The sequence below is a fragment of the Saimiri boliviensis genome, chromosome 12 (assembly GCF_048565385.1).
Source record: "Saimiri boliviensis isolate mSaiBol1 chromosome 12, mSaiBol1.pri, whole genome shotgun sequence".
NCBI lineage: Eukaryota > Metazoa > Chordata > Mammalia > Primates > Cebidae > Saimiri > Saimiri boliviensis.
This window is the reverse complement of record NC_133460.1, coordinates 22,601,464-22,621,185: the sequence shown is the minus strand read 5'-3', so window position 1 is coordinate 22,621,185 and position 19,722 is coordinate 22,601,464. Positions and strand designations below refer to the sequence as shown.

Genomic DNA, 19,722 nt, shown 5'->3' with positions numbered 1-19,722 from the left:
GAGCCACCGCACCCGGCTTAATTTTCATGTATTACTAATTTCTATCCTAACATATTGACTCACAAATCTCACAAAGTCCCCTATAAAATAAAGTAGGGAATTAATAAACAACTTACCTTGTTCATTTTGTTCTGTTCTTGAAAGACAGAGACAACTCTGAAGATACAGCTGAGTTAGAAAAAAATGAATGGGGTCATGAAAGATTTGGCCTGGTTGGCAACTCCCAGATTTTCTGCCTTAAGAAGCCATAAACACCCAACAGGTAAAATGCTCCCTCTGGGAGAATATCAATGTCCTCTGACACTTCAGAACAGGTAGTAGAAATGGTGAAACACCACCTTAATATAACTCGACAACATGATCACATAACTCTTGGGCACAAGATTTTTCACCGGGGAAACATAAATATTTGCTTCCTAAGGATTTTAATCTCCCTTGGTGTTCACCAAAAATTTATGATGACAGTATTGGCCATACAAGTTAGCAATACATTTAACAAAGGAACATTAACGCTTCACTAAAACTATTGTAAAAAATAGGACGAAGCTATCTATTTTCCCAGTAATGTTAACTTCTGGTGAATGACTCCATAGAAAGCCATAAGCAGCAGTGCTTCAAAGAAAAAAAATTTTTAATTTTTTCAACTTTGTTGCTATTTCTCAAAAGAATATTTTAAACTTGCTTTGATGTGTGTGGAAAAGTATACAGTAATGGCTTGGGGTGTCTGAAATTTCAGTCTTCCCCACTAACAAACTGTGATCCCGAAAAAGTTAGTAACCTTCACAAACAAAAAATTAAAAAAAAAAAAATGTTTTCTTCTAACAAAGGAGTCGAAATTATTTATATATATATATATTTAGACGGAGTTTTGCTCCTGTTGCCCAGTCTGGAGTGCAATAGTGTGATCTTGGCTCACTCCACCTATCGAGTTCAAGCAATTCTCCTGCCTCAGTAGCCGGGATTACAGGCTTGCGCCACCACGCACAGCTAGTTTTTGTATTTTTAGTAGAGACGGGGTTTCTCCATGTTGGTCAGGTTGATCTCGAACTCCTGGTCTCAGGTGATCCACCCGCCTCGGCCTCCCAAAATGCTGGGATTACAAGCGTGAGCCACCGCGCCCGGCCAAAATTAGGTAATTATTGAAGATCCTTGAGTCCAAGGTCAAGTAAGGACAGAGGAACAGCAAATATCAAGATGCAGTGATGGACATGACTAGAGGGCAGTTCGGAACCTGGAAGGACGAATGCAGAAGGGGAAAACGAATCTGTCTATGCCGGGCTGGCGACCGCACCCGCCCTTCCCAGCCCAACTCCCGCGGCGCCCCCACACACGCGCACAAGCTCGCCCCGAGCACTGCCCCTCCCGCAGAGCTCGGCGCGCGCACCGCGCAAGCGCACATACCCTCTTCCGCGGCCTCCCCGACAAATGGGGCGGCACGCACTGCGCAGGCCGCTCCGTACACCGGCTGTTCCTCTGAAGAACCGGCCTAGCGTCCTGGCAGATGCTTCAGCCCAGTCGTCCCGGGGTTCCCTAGTGAGGTCCCTGGGGCTCCTCCCCACCACCGGCACCTGCCGCCCGTTCCGGGAGTCACGCGGGGCCTCCTCTGTCCTTGCCCAACCCACCGGGGCTTACCCCGCTCCCTCATCGGGTTGCATTCGCCCTAGAAGAGCTGCGCGGACCCTTACAACCCCGGGACTGCCTCCCACGTAAGACCTAAAAAAACAGAAGGAAAGGCGGAAACCTAGAGGTAGCCGGCAGACAAGGCATGCGCAGAGCCCGCGCACAAGGCCTGACGCTGTCCGCACCCAACCTGGAAACTACTTTTCCCATGAGGCCGCGCGAGCAGCCTTTTGGGATTGGCCAAGAAGCGCCCAGCTCGGCAGTGGGCGGATGCGGTCTGAGTTGCTGCGCGAGCTGCCTGCAGCCCTGGCTCTCCCCGGGCGCCCCAAAGGGATGCACTACAGCCAGTGTGCAGTTTAGACACAGACGCCTCAAGGAAAGAACAGCTGCGCGTCAGTGTCACTTCAATGTTAGGAAGTAGATCTCATCATTACAGTAAAAGACTGACGCTGTCAGCGATTGTTTTCGGGCGGAGAAAAGGGGTAAGTGTGACCGCAAAGCTGCTTCATCAAATCGGTAAAACCATAAAGGGAAATTGAAGCTTAGGCAGAAAATAAACATAATCCGAATGAAGAAAATGTTACGTGTTATTTCCTCTGTGACATTAAAATTGCTTGACTGAATAGAAATACATGTAGTCTGTCTATACCTTTCTTAAATAGGAAGACAAAATTTATAAAAGAGTATCAATAAATTTTTGTAGGTATTTTTTCTCTTTGATCTTTAGTGTACTGTGTACTTTACAAAAGCATTCTCAATTTTATCCAGAATAAGTAAAAACCTAAATGAACAACGAGTATACGTTTTTGTAAGCAGGAAAAAAAAAATGCCTAAGAAATATCTCTGTCTATAAAATACTGCTGTATTCAAAGTAGTTTGGCACCTGCTACATGGAAGTAAGACACCATGATTAAAAGTATTCCTTTAGGGCCAGGCGTGGTGGCTCACGGCTGTAATCCCAGCACTTGGGAGGCTGAGGTGGTCAGGAGTTCAAGACCAGCCTGACCAACATAGTGAAACCCCGTCTCTACTAAAAATACAAAAATTAGCCGCGCATGGTGGCATACACCTGTAGTCCCAGCTACTCAGGAGGCTGAGGCAGAAGAATCGCTTAAACCTGGGAGGCAGAAGTTGCAGTGAACCGAGATTGCACCACCCAGGCTAGGCAACAGTGAGACTCTGTCTCAAAAAAAAAAAAAAAAAAAAAAGTATTCTTTTAATGTGTAATAAATACACATTAAATATTTGAAATAGCATTTCAAAACAGTGAGGGAAAGAATGGAGTATTCCAAAGAGCATGTCATTCCAAACAATCTGGAATGTAAAGTGATATACATAGATCACACATGATAAAATCTCACATGTATACAAGATTGAAACATTTAAACCACTAAAGGAGTATACATATTTAAAAATTGACATGTGGGCCAGGCATGATGGCTCACACCTGTAATCCCAGCACTTTGGGAGGCTGAGGCAGGAGGATCACTTGACCCTTGGAGTTCAAGACCAGCCTGGGCACCATCGTGGGCATGGAGGCAGGCAACCATGATCCCAGCTACTCAGGAGGCTTAGATGGGGTAATCACTTGAGCCCAGGGCTGCAGTAAGCCATCACGGCACCACTGCACTCCAGCCTGGGTGACAAAGTAAGAGCTTGTCGCAAAAAACAACAAAAAGGGATATGATACCAAAGACAAACCATAAATTTAATATCGGTTACATTTTATAATAGAGAAAAATAAGCAACTCCATTACCTTTCCAGCAAAACTTTAAGTCCGTTATGGGAATTCAAAGAAATGCAAATATTTAGGTAAAAATATGTGAAATATCATTTATTGAAATTTACTTTTAAAAAATTTATTCTTTGTTTTGTTTTGTTTTGTTTTGCATTTTGGAGACAGTTTTTTTGCTCTTGTTGCCCAGGCTGGGGTACAATGGCACCATTTTAGCTCACTGCAGCCTCCGCCTCCTAGGTTCAAGCGACTCTCCTGCCTCACTCTCCTGAGTAGCTGGGATTACAGGCACCTGCCACTACGCCCATCTAATTTTTTGTATTTTTAATAAAGACAGGATTACACCACGTTGGCCAGGCTGCTCTTGAGCTCCTGACCTGAGGTGATCCATCTGCCTTGGCCTCCCAAAGGGCTGGGATTACAGGTGTGAGCCACCACATCTGGCCAAATTTGTGCATTATATACTGAAAAGTTCACTTTATTTAGTGCATAATTTTTTTTTTTTTTTTTGAGATGAAGTCTCACTCTGTTGACCAGGCTGGAGTGCAGTGGCGCAATCTCAGCTCACTGCAACTTCTGCCTTCCAGGTTCAAGGAATTCTCTGCCTCAGCCTCCCGAGTAGCAGGGATTACAGGCATGTGTCACCACGCCCGGCTAATTTTTATATTTTTAGTAGAGATGGGGTTTCACCATCTTGGCCAAGTTGGTCTCGAACTCCTGACCTCATGATCCACTCATCTCAGCCTCCCAAAGTGCTAGGATTACAAGCGTGAGCCACCACACCTGGCCTATTTAGCGCATAATTTTGAGTTTTGACAAATGCGTACATTAGTGAAGTCACCACCACAAGCAAGATACAAAATTGTTTTATCTCTGTCAAAAAAGTTCTCCACGCTACTTTTTAGAGTCAGATTCTCTTACCACTCTTGGCCTCTTGGAACCACTATCTATTCGTTGGGCCTACATGTTTGCCTTTTTTAGAATATTATGTAAATGGAATCATACAGTATGTAGTCTTGAATCTGTTACATTTTACTTAATGCAATTGAGATCCTTCTGTGTTGTTTTGTGTACCAATACCTCTGCTTGTTTTTCTTGCTGAGTCCTGTTTCTTGGTATGGATTTGCCAGTTTCCTTATCCATTCCCAAGTCCAGGGACATATAAGTTGTTTCCAATTGGGGAAAATAACAAATAAATAAAATATTTTTAAGTTTAAGAGTTGAAAAAAAGAGTAATATACACTTACATGGTATGGGCTTGAGGAAATGTTTATTCCTAGTGTGTTAGGATTCTCCAGAGAAACAGAACCAATAGGAGGAGGGAGGGAAAAAGAGAGATTGATTATGAGAAATTAGTACACATGATTATGGAGGCTGAGAAGTCCCACAATCTGTCATTTGCAAGCTGGAGACCCAAGAATGCTGGTGATGTAATTCTGTATCAGTCCAAAGGCCTAAGAACCAGGGAAGCCATTGGTGTAAATCACAGTCCAAGGACAGAGGATGAGATGAAACATCCCAGCTCAACAATGAGGCAAAAAATATGGGTGAATTCCTCCTTCCTCTGCCTCGTGTTCTATCCAGGCCCTCAGCAGATTGGATGATCCCCATATACATGAGGAGGGCAATCTGCTTTACTGAATCTACCGATTCAAATGCTAATCTAATCTGGAAACGTCTTCATAGATGCACCCATAAGTAATGTTTAATCTGGACACCCTATGGCCAAGTCAAGTTTATACATAAAATTAACCATCACAGCTATTCATTTTTATTGTGAATTTGATTCATATAAACTCTGGAGGCTCATTTTTTTGTCTTTCCTTTCTTCTTTTCTGTACCTTTCTCCCTTTTATATTTAGTTGACACCTAATAATTATACATATTTAGGGGATATAGACTGATATTTTGACATGTGTATAAAATGTATAATGATCAAATCAGGCTGATTAGCATATCCCTCACTGCAGACATTTATTTTTCTTTGTATTGTAAACATTAAAAATCCTCTCTTCGGCCAGGCGCGGTGGCTCAAGCCTGTAATCCCAGCACTTTGGGAGGCCGAGGCGGGTGGATCACGAGGTCGAGAGATCGAGACCATCCTGGTCAACATGGTAAAACCCCGTCTCTACTAAAAATACAAAAAACTAGCTGGGCGTGGTGGCGCGTGCCTGTAATCCCAGCTATTCAGGAGGCTGAGGCAGGAGAATTGCCTGAGCCCAGGAGGTGGAGGTTGCGGTGAGCCGAGATCACGCCGTTGCACTCCAGCCTGGGTGACAAGAGCAAAACTCCGTCTCAAAAAAAAAAAAAAAAATCCTCTTTTCTAGATTTTTGAAAATATACAATAAATTAAATCCAATCATATTTACCCTACGGGGCTGCAGAACACCAGAGCCCATGTCTTCTATCTAGCTGTAATTTTGTATTCATCTATCAATCTTTCCCCATCCTCCCCTCCCCATTACCCCCTCACCTTCTAATACCCATAATTCTACTCACTACTGCCATGAGCCCCAATTTTTGAAGTTCCCAAATGTAAGTGAAAACATGCAATATTTATCTTTCTGTGCCTGACTTATTTCACTTAGTGACATTCAAGCCCATCCATGTTGTTGCACATGATAGGATTACATTTTTTATAGCTGAATAATATTTCATTGTGTATATAGACCAGGTTTTCTTTTTCCATTCATCTGTTGGTGGACGTTTAGATTGATTTCATATCTTAGCTATTGCAAATAGTGCTGCTATAAACACAGGAGTGCAGGTATCCCTTTGATATATGGATTTCCCTTCCTTTGGGTATGTGCTCAGCAGTGTGATTGTTGAATTGTATAGTAGTTCTATTTTATTTTTTGAGAAACCTTCACACGATTTTGTATAGTGACTGTACTAATTCACATTCCCACCAACAATGTCTAAGAGTTCCCTTTTCTCTGCATCCTTACCAGCATTTTTTTGTTTTTTTGATAATAGCCATTCTAACTAGAGTGAGACAATACCTCATAGTGATTTTGATTGGCATTTCCCTGATGATTGGACATTTTTTCATACATTTGTTAGTCATTTGTATGTATTTTTGTGAGAAATGTCTGTTCAGACCCTTTGCCCACATTTTAATCAGACTATTTGTTTTTGTTCTGTTTTTGCTGTCAAGTTGTTTCAAGTTATTTGCATATTCTGGATATTAGTCCCTTTTGGATAAATAGTTTATAAGTATTCTCTACCATTCTACAGGTTATCTCTTCACTCTCTTGATTGTTTCCTTTGCTGAGCAGCTTTTTAGTTTCTACAGTACCATTTATCTTTTTGTTGTTGTTGTCTGTGCTTTTTATTTATTTGTTTGTTTATTTATTTTGATACAGGATCTCACTCTGTTGCCCAGGTTGGAGTGCAGTGGTATGATCATAGCTCACTGCAGCCTCTACCTCCTGGGCTCAAGTGATCCTCCTGCCTCAGCCTCCCGAGCAGCTGGAATTATAGGCACCTGCCATCATGCCTAAGTTTTGTATTTTTAGTAGAGATGGGGTTTCACCATGTTGCCTAGGCTGGTCTCGAACTCCTGTGCTCAAGCAGTCTGCCCACCTCAGCCTCCCAAAGTGCTTGGATTACAGGTGTACGCTACTGTGCCCGGCCTGTCTGCTTTTTAATTAGTCATAAATTTTTTGCCTAGACCAATGCCCTGAAGAGGTTTCTCTAGGTTTACTTCTAGTATTTTTACAGTTTTGATCGTATGTTTAAGTCTTTAATCCATTTTGAGTTGATTGTCGTATGTGGTGACAGGTAGGGATCTAGTTTTGTTCTTCTGCATATGGATATCCAGTTTTCCCAGCACAATTTATTAAACAGGAGGCCCTTTACCCAATATACATTCTTGGCAAGAACCTCATTTTAATTAAACTTTAAAGAACTTATAATATTGCAATTCCACTTATATGACTTTATAATAATGAAATATATTTTTGTTCATATATGTGCAAGTATGTTTACATCAATCAGGGTCCAAATGGTAAAGGAGAGATCACTCAAGTATTACAACTGAGAGAATTTGATGAGGATTGGTTAAAGCAGGTGTTTGATGGTAAAAATGAACACTGAGCTAACAGAGGATGACAACAGCAGGTAGCAGCTACCTGTGTAGTGCTGGGAAACAAATGGAAAAGATTAAGATCCTCAGAACCTAGAAGCTCACAAGAGTGACCCCACAGAGCTAGGATTAGACAGACAGCGGAGGCAGAGGCAGTGCCTGGATCATGCTGGTACCGCAGGTATTCAGAGAAGAGCTTCGCAGAGCTGGAATTCACACCTTCAGAAGCGTGCTGTTCAGTCGCTAACCGGACTTTCAGAAAGGCATGTGAAGGCGTATTGTGTTCACCTCTGAGAGTCCTTACTGTCCAGCTGGTGCTGGTAGCCAGAGCCCAGCCGAGTTACAATTCAAATTTTTATAAAATATGAGAGAATTTATGTTTTCTGTAGGTTCATGTATAATGGATAAAATACCAGGGAAAATATTCTCACTAAACTGATAGCAGTCATTACCTTTGTGGAAGAAGCTACCTGGGGACACTGCTCAAAAGAGCTTTTATACTTACATGAAAGGGCAATGCATTTTACTATTACTTATGGCAGTACAAATTAATAATTTTAAAGAATAGACAACACAAACCTGATACATACAATCACATTTAGGACAGCAGGAAAGGGGACAACCTAACATGACTTTTCTCCATGGCATGGGAACTTCCCCTCTCTGGTTTTCACTCTTGCCATCTTCAACTGAGTCAATCTACTCTACCACCCAGGGCTCTGAAAATAAAACGTGGGAGCTCCTAGCTCAAGGCCTACCTGGAATATCCTAATTCCTCATTAGATGTGATTTAAGTATTGTAACAGGTTCTCCAGACAAACGCTGTGTGTGTGTGTGTGTGTGTGTGTGTACACATGCATGTATATGTGTGTGTGTATATATATATATATATATATGAGAGAGAGTTGGCTTATGTGATCATGCAATCATGGCGGTTGACAACTCTCAAGATCTAAAGGATGATGAGTCCATGTTTGGGGACCCAAGAGAACAGTTGTGTAGTTCCAGAAAGAAGGCCTGCAGGCTTGAGACCCAGGAAAAGCAGATGTGTCACTTTAAGTCCAAAGGCAGGAAAAAGCTAATGTGTCAGTAAGAAGGTAGTAAAGCAGCAGGAATTTCCTCTTACTTAAGGGACAGTTAGCTTTTTGGTTTTATTCAAACCTTCAAGTGATCAGATGAGGCCCACTCACATCAGGGAAGATAAGCTACTCAGTCTACCAATTTTGTTTTCTCTTGTAGTGGGGGTTTTTGCTGTTTTTCTTTGAGGGAGGAGTCTTTTTTTTTTTTTGAGACGGAGTTTCACTCTTGTTGCTCAGGCTGGAGTGCAATGGCACTATCTCAGCTCACCGCAGTCTCTGCCTCCCAGATTCAAACGATTCTCCTGCCTAAGCCTCCCAAGTAGCTGGGATTACAGGCAGGCATCACCATGCCTGGCTAATTTTTTTTTATATTTTTAGTAGAGACAGGATTTCTCCATATTGGTCAGTCTGGTCTCAAACTCCTGACCGCAGTGATCTGCTTGCCTTGGCCTCGCAAAGTGCTGGGATTACAGGCATGAGCCACCGCACCCGCCCAGGAGAAGTTATTTTTAATGTAATAAAATTTTTACATTTTTAATTGTGCTTGATTTTTTTTACACGTGCATGTTTGCTACATGGGCATATTGTGAACAATGGGGATTGGACTTCTAGTGTACTCATTATCTAAGTAGTGAGCATTTTCCAAATAGTGAGCCCTCATTTGCTTCTTACCCTCCTCCCTTTTGGAGTCCCCATTTCCATCTTTGTATCTATCATTTCCATCTTTGTGTCGATGTGTACCTATTGTTTAGCCCCCACTTATAAGTAAGAACATGCAGTATTTGCTTTTCTGTTTCTGAAGTACTTTGCTTAGGATAATAACCTCCAGCTCCATCTATGTTGCTGCAAAGGACTAAAAGCTGAGTAATATTCCGTGGTGTAGATGTACTATATTTTCTTTATCCAGTCAACTGTTGATGTACACTTAGCTTGGTTCCATGATTTTGATACTGTGAATAGTGCTGCTAGGAATATTCAAATGCTGGGGTGGGTTTTGTTGTTGTTGTTGTTGTTTGAGACAGGGTCTACTCTGTCAACCAGGCTAGAATGCAGTGGTGCATTTCTGGTTCACTGAAGCCTCAACCTCCTGTGCACAAGGGATCCTTCTGTGTCAACCTACCAAGTAGCTGGGACTACAGAAACGTGCCATCACACTAGGCTCATTTTTGTATTTTTTGTAGAGGCAGGGTTTTGCCATGTTACCCAGGCTGGTCTTGAACTGCTGGGCTCGAGATCTGCCCACCTCAGCCTCACAAAGTGCTGCGATAATAGGCTTGAGCCACACATGCCTTTTTTTCTTTTTGAAAGGGAGTCTTGCTCTGTTGCCCAGGCTGGAGTGCAGTGGTATAATCTCAGCTTACTGCAACCTCTGCTTCCCAGGTTCAAGCAATTCTCTGCCTTAGCCTCCTGAGTAGGTCAGATTACAGGTGCACACCATCATGCCTGACTAATTTTTGTATGTTTTTAGTAGAAATGGGCTTCACCTTATTGGCCGGCTGGTCTGGAACTCCTGACCTTGTGATCCGCCAGCCTTGGCCTCCCAAAATGCTGGGATTACAGGCGTGAGCCACTGCACCCAGTGGTCTTTTTTTATATAATGTCTTCTTTTCCTTTGGGTAGATATCCATTATTGGGATTGCTGGTTCTATTTTTAGCTCTTTGAGAAAGCTTCAGTGTTTTCTGTAGAGGTTTATACCTCCCACCAGCAGTGTATAAGTGTTCCCTTTTCTCTGCATCCATGCCAACATACGTGTTTTTTACTTTTTTTTTTTTTTTTAAAGACTAGTCAAGTGCAGTAGTGAGAAGGGGAGAAAGATTAGAACAAGGAGTTCAGTCTATAACTGACCATAACAATCAGCTGAGATAACTCAGTACCTTCAGACAAGTCCTGTCTTTCTAATAATGGCCATTCTGTCAGTCTACTGGTTTAAATGTTAATCTCATTCTGAAACTCCCTTACAGACACATCCAGAATATCTGGGCACCCTGTTAACCAAGTTAACACATAAAATTAACCATCACAGATATTAATTCTCATTGCTGTGCATAGGTGGAATCTGAGCCCAGAAAAGCAAAGCGAGGTCACAGATCACTCACTGACAAACTGGAACTAGCACCCCAGTTCCCCAGTGAGGCCCCATTCATTGCTCCACAGGAACAACCGCCCAAGATGTGAAGGCTAATCCAAGTAGTCATGCAGAGACCTGGAATCCAATTCCCACAAACCCTGGCTCCACTCCCATCTGTGACTCTCTTTGGGATCCCTAATTCATTGACCATCTTTTCTGTCACCTGGAGTATGTCCTATAGTTGTGTAGGTGCCAACTGTGTCTACATCAGTATTCTGAGCTGGAATAACCTGAATATGTATTCTGAACCCTATCCCTGCTGCTTGGAGGTCTTAGATTCCCTATAGGAGAAAAAGGGCTGACTTGGTGATGAAATTCTTAAAATATTCTTGAGGTTACGACCCCTCATCCAGCTGAGGAATGATTTTGAAAGGTGGGACGCTGAGAACAAAGTTGTTAATGACAGGTCCAGAGTCTGAAAGGTGGGTAGCAACCATTGCCTCCCAACTCCCTTAAATAAGAGAACTGCAGGCTTCATCCCTGGTGAGGCCCTTTACTTTACAGCCCCTGTAAAGTAGAAGCAGCCCCTTTTACCAGGATTTCTTTCATACCTATTCCCTCTGAGCGAAAGGGGTTTGCTGGCTGCTGCAATCTGTCTTGCTACCACAAATACGGTAGTGGAGCCCCAGAGGACTTGCAGCATGAGGAGGAGGACTGGAGAGATGGGACTACTGTGGCCTCAGAACAGCCACAAAGACTAACTCCTAAACATCTCTGTGGCAGGAGCAACAGGTTCAGTGTGGACAGTGGTGTGATACAGCAGCAATACAACAATCATGCCTTTGCGTCTCTTATTTTCTAGAATATATAAATGGCTATGGACTTATGCTTTCAGCCAAGATGAAGTAACAGGAACCAATTTTATCCTCCTGTCTGAAAGAACTCGAACAGCAGACAAAATAAAGGAAATGGTGGCTCACCAGACCATGGACATCAGGCAGTTGAAGGACAGCATTCTTGAGAGACAGGGATCAAGTGAGGTGAACCCCTGACTGCCCCAGCTTACAGCCTGAGACACTCTAGGCAGTGGCATGGGGAGGGGAGCTGTAGGCAGAGCCCAGCACTCTCCCTGGTTAAAGGAAATGAAGCTGGAGCCAGTCACGGTGGCTCACACCTGTAATCCCAACACTTCGGAAGGCCAAGACAGGCGGATCATTTGAGGTCAGGCATTCAAGACCAGCCTGGCCAACATGGCGAAACCCTGTCTCTACTAAAAATACAAAAATTAGCCAGGTAGTAGTGTTGTGTCCCTGTAATCCCAGCTATTCAGGAGGCTGAGGCAGGAGAATCACTTGAGCCTGGGAGGCAGAGGTTGCAATGAGCTGAGATTGTGCCACTGCACTCTGGTCTGGGTGACAAAGTGAGACTCCATCTCAAAAATAAAAAATAAAAATAAAGGAAATGGAACTGGCATTTGTAGGACTGAGTCTGCAGGGGAGGGAGTTTCAACAAAAGGAAGCTCCAGAGATAATAAGCAGAGGGAAGAAACCAACCAGAAGAACCTTAAGAGAGCAGTGCCAGGCATTAAACTCTAGGTTTTTTTTAATATACTCCCTGCATCATTCTGTCCTTTCCAGCTGGGCTCACTTAGCACTTCCAAGTTCCAGGGGATGTTCTGGAGTGGCTATGGCACTGGAACTTGCCAAATACAAGTTCTCTTTCTGTGATTTGCTCTCTTCAGAACCCTGGGACTTATAACAGTCCAGTGCCCCTGCCCTTTCCGTGCTGGGAGAGAAGCATCCCTCACTCTGTGTCAAGGAAGCCCCCAGGCAAGCAGGCAGATTCCCTTGGACTTCTCTCTGGAAGCCACCACACAGTCATGGCCCTGATGACACCCAAGGGTGCACAGAGCACAGGACTCCGGATGGAACTCTGAGAGCAAATCTACCTTCTTACTTTCAAAATCATGAAAGTAAGGTTTGTGGGTAGGTCAGAATTTGAATCTCCTTTGGAAAGTGACTCTTTTAGGGAGAGGGGACACAGGTTAAGAATCTGATGTGTGCTATGAGCTGTCTCTTCAGAAACATGAACTACTCAAACAGAGACACAATTTTGCTCATTCAGTGAAGTTCATTAACTTCCTGCACCTCCTTAGCAGGCACCAGCTCAACTGCTGGAAACAAAGATGTCAGTTGCCTGCTTATCTGCATATGGAATCTGTGACTGTTCTTCAAAGAGGGGACTTGAGTAGCCTGAGCTTGATAAAGAGAGCCAACTCGTCACCCTGGGTCATTCCCTTCTGACTGGGTTAGGTACATGGGGCCGCCTGCTGGCCATTCTGAACCTAGGGCCAGAAACAAGTTTGATGGTAGTCATTTATGCAGATGCTCAGTGAAGTCTGTACATGGTCTAGATTTTAAAGCTTTGTTGGTCAGAGCTGGGCAGGCGGTTGGTTAGAATTCAGTCACCCAGTGAGCCAGGCAAGCAAGAGGGGTTTGGCAAGGATCAAATAATCAAGCCAACCTCTGTGCACAGATCCCCTCCCTCTGTTATGGACTGAACTGCATCCCCTTCAAAATTCCTATGTTGAAGTCCTAATACCCAGGACCTCAGAATGTGGCATTTCAAGACAAGACCTTGAAAAATGTAATTAAGTTAAACGGGGATCATAATCCACTATGACTGGTGTCTTTATAAAAAGAGATAAGAGCACAGTCTCACACACTAGGATGACCATGAGACAGGCATGGGAGAAGATGGCTATCTAAAAGCCGAGGAGAGGCCTCAGGAGAAACCAACCTGCTCCTTGATCTTGGCCTTCCAGCCTCCACATGGTGAGACCATAGATTTCCGTTGTCTTTGCTGCCCAGGCTGCGGTGCTTCGCTATGGCAGCTGTAGCCACCCTCCCACCCTGCCACAGCACACTGAAGATGCTTTAGCATGGGTGTCCAAGGGAGAGAAGACAGTCATGTGTTCTTAGTTTCTGTTTCTGGTTGGGCCAGCAAAGCCCATTCCTCATCCCTCTTTTCTGCTTATCACTAGAGACGGAAATTAAAAACCACAGCTTTAAGGCTGCTGAAATCTGAAACAAAACGAAACAGGACAACAAGAACAACAAAACAGGGTGGGTTGGACAAGTTTGGGAGAGTGGACAGAAAGTCTGACTCCTCCTGGGAGTCCAAATGAGACTTCCATTTGCTGAATGAAAGACAGAGACTTGGCTAGGTACAGTGGCTCATGCCTATAATCCCAGTGCTTTGTGAGGTGACGAGGGAAGATCACTTGAGCCCAGGACTTAAGACCAGCCTGGGCAACATAGTGAGACCCAGTGTCTTCTAAAAAAAAAAAAAAGCCGGGTGGTGGTGGCTCATACCTGTAATCCCAACACTTTGGGAGGCTGAGGCATGTGGATCACTTGAGGTCACGAGTTCCAGATCAGCCTGGCCAACATGGTGAAACCCTGTCTCTACCAAATAATACAAAAATTATCTGGGTGTGATGGCACATGCTTGTAGTCCCTGCTACTTGGGAGATTGAGCTGGGAGAATGACTTCAACCTGGGAGCGGGGAGCTTGCAGTGAGCCGAGATGACATCACTGTACTCCAGCCTGGGTAACAGAGTGAGACCCTGTCTCAAAAAAGAAAAAAATAGGTATGATGTTGCCTATAGTCCCAGCTTCTCAGGAGGCAAAGGTGGGCAGATTGCTTGAGGTCCAGAGGCAAAGGCTGCAGTGATCAGAGATCGTGCCACTGCACTCTTGCCTAGGTGACAGAGCAAGACACTTGCTTCCAAAAAAAAAAAAGAGCGACTTGATGAGGAGGAAGGAGACCCAGGCAGGGAAAGATGGCACTCATGATCATGACCCAGAAAGCCCTCTTCAGGAGACAATATAGTGTGAGGCATGAACAGTGGGAGAGAGGAAATGGGGAAGGGCAATTGCAGCTCAAGGCCCTAACCCACTCACTCTGTCTTCTGGTCTTCATGGAATGGCTCTAGCAACCAGGTTCTATCCAGTTGAATGAAAATTGAATCCAAATCTTAAAAATTCCATCCCTGCAAGAAGAAGTGGGTGTCAAATAGATTCTAAGAATTCTAACACATTCTACAATATCTTAAAAAATATTAAAGTCAGTCGGGCACAGTGACTCACACCTGTAATTCCAGAACTTTGGGAGGTCGAGGTGGGCAGATCACCTGAGGTTGGGAGTTCAAGACCAGCCTGACCAACATTGAGAAACTCTGTTTCTATTAAAAATACAAAATTAGCTGGGTGTGGTGGCACATGCCTATAATCCCAGCTACTCGGGAGGCTGAAGCAGGAGAATCGCTTGAGCCTGGGGGTGCGGAGGTTGTGGTGAGCCAAGATGTCACCATTGCACTCTAGCCTGTACAAAAAGAGTGAAACTCAGTCTCAAAAAAAAAAAAATTAAAGTTATAGTAATTAAACTATATTTAGCACAGTATAAATGAATAATTGATTAAAGCAGAACTCAGAACAGATGATGGTACATGGAAAATGGTGAAATGTATGTATGTATTAAATATTTAGAGTCAGGGTCCTGCTTTGTAACCCAGGCTGGAGTGCAGTGGTGCAATTCCAGATCACTGTAACCTCAAACATGTGGGCTCAACCTGTCACCTCAACCTTGCAAACAGCTGGGATGACAGAAGCATACCTAACCATACCCAGCTAATTTTCTTTTTCTTTCTTCTTTTTTGAGATGGAGTCTCACTGTTTTCCCCCAGGCTGGAGTGCAGTGGCACAATATCAGCTCACTGGAACCACTGCCTCCCAGGTTCAAGCATTTCTCCTGCCTCAGCCTCCTGAGTAGCTGGGATTACAGGCGCCTGCCACCACGCCCGGCTAATTTTTGTACTTCTTTAGTAGAGATGGGCTTTCGCCACGTTGGCCAGGCTGTTCTCGAACTCCTGACCTCAGGTGATCTGCCTGCCTTGGCCTTCCAAAGCACTGGAATTACAGGTGTGAGCCACTGTGCCCAGCCACTAATTTTCTTTTACTTTTTGCAGCAATAGATTCTTATTATGTTGCCCAGGTTGGTCTCCAACTCCTGGCTTCAAGCAATCCTCCAAAAGCACTGGGATTTGAGGAGTGACCCACACATGCCCAGCCAGATACTGGTATTTATTGGTCTCATGATGAAGCCACAGCAGGAGTATAGTGTGGGTCTTTGAGCTATAGAATCAGCAGCTGAAACACTGCTTAAGCCTGTTCACCATCATGCTTCTCTTTGCTTTCCTACGTTCCATACATTCTTTCTCTTACTGCAAATGCATTCCAGTCACCAAGTAATTGGAACATAAACACTGCCAGTTATGAAAATCTTAGGACAAGCTCTCAGTGGTTCAACTTAGTCAAATACTCATTAATGAAATCTTCAATGTGAGACTAGGAGGGTGAGGTCCTGTGATTGGCCCATCTGGATTAAGTACCAGCAGTAGAATACTGTGAACAGTAAGACAGAGCCTACAAATGCGATAGCCACTCCAAAGGATAATTTTGCATACAACAAAAAAGGAATTTCAAGTTCATGAAATAATAGTGAGTGAATTTAACAGTGAAAGATCAACTGGCTATTCATTTAGAATCAAACAAAGTCAGTTTCTTAGTTCACACCGTATTTAATCGAGTAACAAGAGACAGGGGTCAAGAGAGTATTCTATTTTTTTAAAAAGACAGAGTATTATATTTAAATTAAACACAGTTGTTTCATATGTCTTAAACAGAAGAAAAACCTGAAAGTGCAAATTCTAAAAAGAATCTTGGCCAGGCACAGTGGTTCATGCTTGTAATCCTAGCACTTTGGGAGGCTGAGGCAGGTGGATCACATGAGGTCAGGAATTCAAGACCAGCCTAATCAACATGGTGAAACCCTGTCTCTACTAAAAATACAAAAAATGGCAGGGTGTGGTCCTATAAGCCCAGTTATTTGGGAGACTGAGGCAGGAGAATCACTTGAACCTGGGAGGCAGAGGTTGCAGTGAGTGAAGATCATGCCACTGTTCTTCAACCTGGGCAACTGAGACTCTATCTCAGAAAAATAAACAAATAAATAAAATAAAAAGAATTTCATATTAATGCAAGAAGAAGAAACTTTCATATAATGGAATGACCAACAATTTTATTTCTAATGTTTAAATTCTTAACTTTTTTGCCTTTATCTCTAATAACAAAAAACTCCATGCCAAACTGTTCAGTATCTATGAGGTAGGTAATATTATCTTCACTCTGCAGCTGAGATAACTGAAGTATAGAAAGATTAAACCACAACATAGGTCACACAGATAATAATCGGCAGAGACAGAATAGCCTGTCTGGGAAAACTGAGGGAATGTATTCTTTTCCTGGCTCCGCAAAGGGGTGTAGTTTCAAAGGCGAGACTTTCCCAGTGCCATAACTCCCAACCTCTGCCCATCGGTGACTAGACGTCTTTGTTTAAACTTTGGCGTGCGCAGGAAAGAATCAAAGTTCAATCACTCCAGCTGAAGTTTAAAGGAACTCCTTTAATAGGCCCAGAAAACCTGAAGTGGGTGGGAATTCCTCTCAGGTTAAAAGTCCCCTTCTCCCATCTCAGTACGGGCTCCATGTCTGGATCTCCTTCCACAACATTGTGGAAGCTGCTCTTTCTCTTTTCTATTTCTTTCACCTTTTTCTTTCTGTCTGCCTAAATAAATCACTTTCTGCAAAACTCTTTGGGGTCTGATATTTACTTAATTGCTCACCGCAGCTGGCATGGTCCCCTCTTCCATTCTTGGGTGAGTGAGGGACCAAGGACCTGGAAAAACATCCCCTCAGGTGAGCTGAGCCTCTCCTGCTCCCCGGAATTTGGTCACAAAACTATACTGTGGTGCATACTTCTAGGAAGGAAGATATGGCATTCTATCGCAATAAATACAAATGCAGAATGTTCTTGCTTTACATCCAATCTAGCCTTCAGACAAGTCAAAATAGGCACATCATTTAAACATATTACAAGTATAAGGTAGGAGTAATTTTTTCAAATACCATGCTTTTAATCTGAACAGTGTAATAAGTACTAGTGTTCAAGGCCACTTTGAAAATTAACTCAGATATGTGTTATAAACAATTCTGTGCTTGATACTTGCATATTTTAATTCTGGTTTCATTAAACATTGTTTGGTTTATCTACTGAAAGGAGAGTTCTGTAACATTGTCTGTACACTTAATATATAGTAGGAAAGAGAAGATAACACGTATGCCACATGGTACTGTGTATCTTCAAATGTTTCTTTTATTTTTATTTATTATTATTTTTGAGACAGAGTCTCATTCTTGTCACCCAGTCACCCAGCCTGGAGAGCAGTGGTGTGATCTCGACTCACTGCAAACTCTGCTTCCCAAGTTCAAGTGATTCTCCTGCTTCAGCCTCCTGAGTAGTTGGGATTACAGGCATCTGCTACCATGTCTCGCTAATTTTTGTATTTTTGGTAGAGACGGGATCTTGAGCTCCTGACCTCAGGTGATCTGCCCACCTTGGCCTCCCAAAGTGCTGGGATTACAGGCATGAGCCACCATGCCTGGCCCAAATGTTTCTTTTAAAGTACATGTTTTTGGCCAAGTGCAGTGGCTCCCACCTGTAATCCCAGCACTTTGGGAGTCCGAGGTGGGTGGATCACGAAGTCAGGAGTTTGAGACCAGCCTGGCCAATATGGTGAAACCCTGTCTCTACTAAAAATACAAAAATTAGCCGGGTGAGGTGGCGGGTGCCTGTCATCTCAGCTACTTGGGAGGCTGAGGCAGGAGAATCGCTTGAACCCAGGAGGCAGAGATTGCAGTGAGCCAAGATCATGCCACTGCATTCTAGCCTGGGTGACAGAGCAAGACTCTGTCTCAAAAAAAAAAAAAAAAAAAAAATGAGGTGCCTGGGTGTAATGATGCATGCCTATAATCCCAGTTACTTGGGAGGCTGAGGGAGGAGAATCGCTTGAACCCAGGAGGGAGGGAGAGGTTGCAGTGAGCCGAGACTGGGCCACTGCACTCCAGCCTGGGCAACAAGAGCAAAATTCCGTCTCAAAATAAACAGGCCTGGCACAGTGGCTCACACCTGTAATCCCAGTACTTTGGGAGGCTGAGGCAGGTGGATCATGAGGTCAGGAGTTTAAGACCAGCCTGACCAACATGGAGATACCCCATCTCCACTAAAAATACAAAAAAATACCCGGGCCTGGTGTCATGTGCCTGTAATCCTAGCTACTTGGGAGGCTGAGGCAGAAGAATCACTTGAACCTGAGAAACTGAGGTTGTGGTGAGCTGAGATCACACCATTGCACTCCAGCCTGGGCAACAAGAGCGAAACTCCATCTCAAAAAAAAAAAAAAAAAAAATCACCAAGTAAGGTTGTTTCATTAGAGAGAAGGTTCAGGGAAATCATTTTGCCATTTCAGAAGTCAACTACTTTCTTTATTTATTTAATTTTGAGATGGAGTTTCACTCTTGCTACCCAGGCTAGAATGCAATGGCACATCTTGGCTCACCACAACCCCTGCCTCCCAGATTCAAGCGATTCTCCTGCCTCGGCCACCAAAGTAGATGGGATTATAGTCACACGCCACCACGCCCAGCTAATTTCATATTTTTAGTAGAGACAGGGTTTCACCATGTTGGACAGGCTGCTCTCGAATTCCTGAAATCAGGTGATCTGTCCACCTCAGCCTCCCAATGTGTTAGGATTACTCATGTGAGCCACCGCACCAGGCCAACTGCTTTATTTCTTTGTATGGCCTGAATGTACTAGCAAATCCTCCAGAACAACGTAGAATAGACGTGGTGTGAGTAGAAACCCTAGCCTTGTTCCCAATCTTGGAGAGATTTTTATATCTTTAGTAGGGATGGGATTTCATCATGTTGGCCAGAATAGTCTTGAAATCCTGACCTCAGGTGATCCGCCCACCTCAACCTCCCAAAGTCCTGGGATTACAGGCAGGAGTCACCAATTGCATATTTCACTTAAAATATGCAAATAGGCGTAAGCCACAGCACCCAGCCCCTTGCTTCATTTTAATGTCTGTACAATCTGTAGTGATGTAACCACTCTTATTCCTGAGATGAGTCATTTGTTTTTTCCTCTTTTCCTAGTTACTCTGGAAGGC

The 19,722-nt window shown here is 43.6% G+C and overlaps 2 protein-coding genes across 2 annotated transcripts in view; one reads left to right on the top strand and one right to left on the bottom strand.

Moving 5' to 3' along the window:
- ZNF33B (zinc finger protein 33B) overlaps nucleotides 1–1,623 on the bottom strand; it is a 28,611-nt gene extending 26,988 nt beyond the window's left edge. Inside the window, 2 exon segments of the mRNA XM_010340847.3 lie at nucleotides 117–168; nucleotides 1,402–1,623. Of these exon segments, the coding sequence (XP_010339149.2) occupies nucleotides 117–125 (9 nt within the window). The 5' untranslated portion in view covers nucleotides 126–168; nucleotides 1,402–1,623.
- ZNF25 (zinc finger protein 25) overlaps nucleotides 1,616–19,722 on the top strand; it is a 50,063-nt gene continuing 31,956 nt past the window's right edge. The window contains exon 1 of the mRNA XM_074382081.1: nucleotides 1,616–2,102. The gene's annotated coding sequence lies outside the window, so the exon portion shown is untranslated. The remainder of the gene's footprint in view (nucleotides 2,103–19,722) is intronic.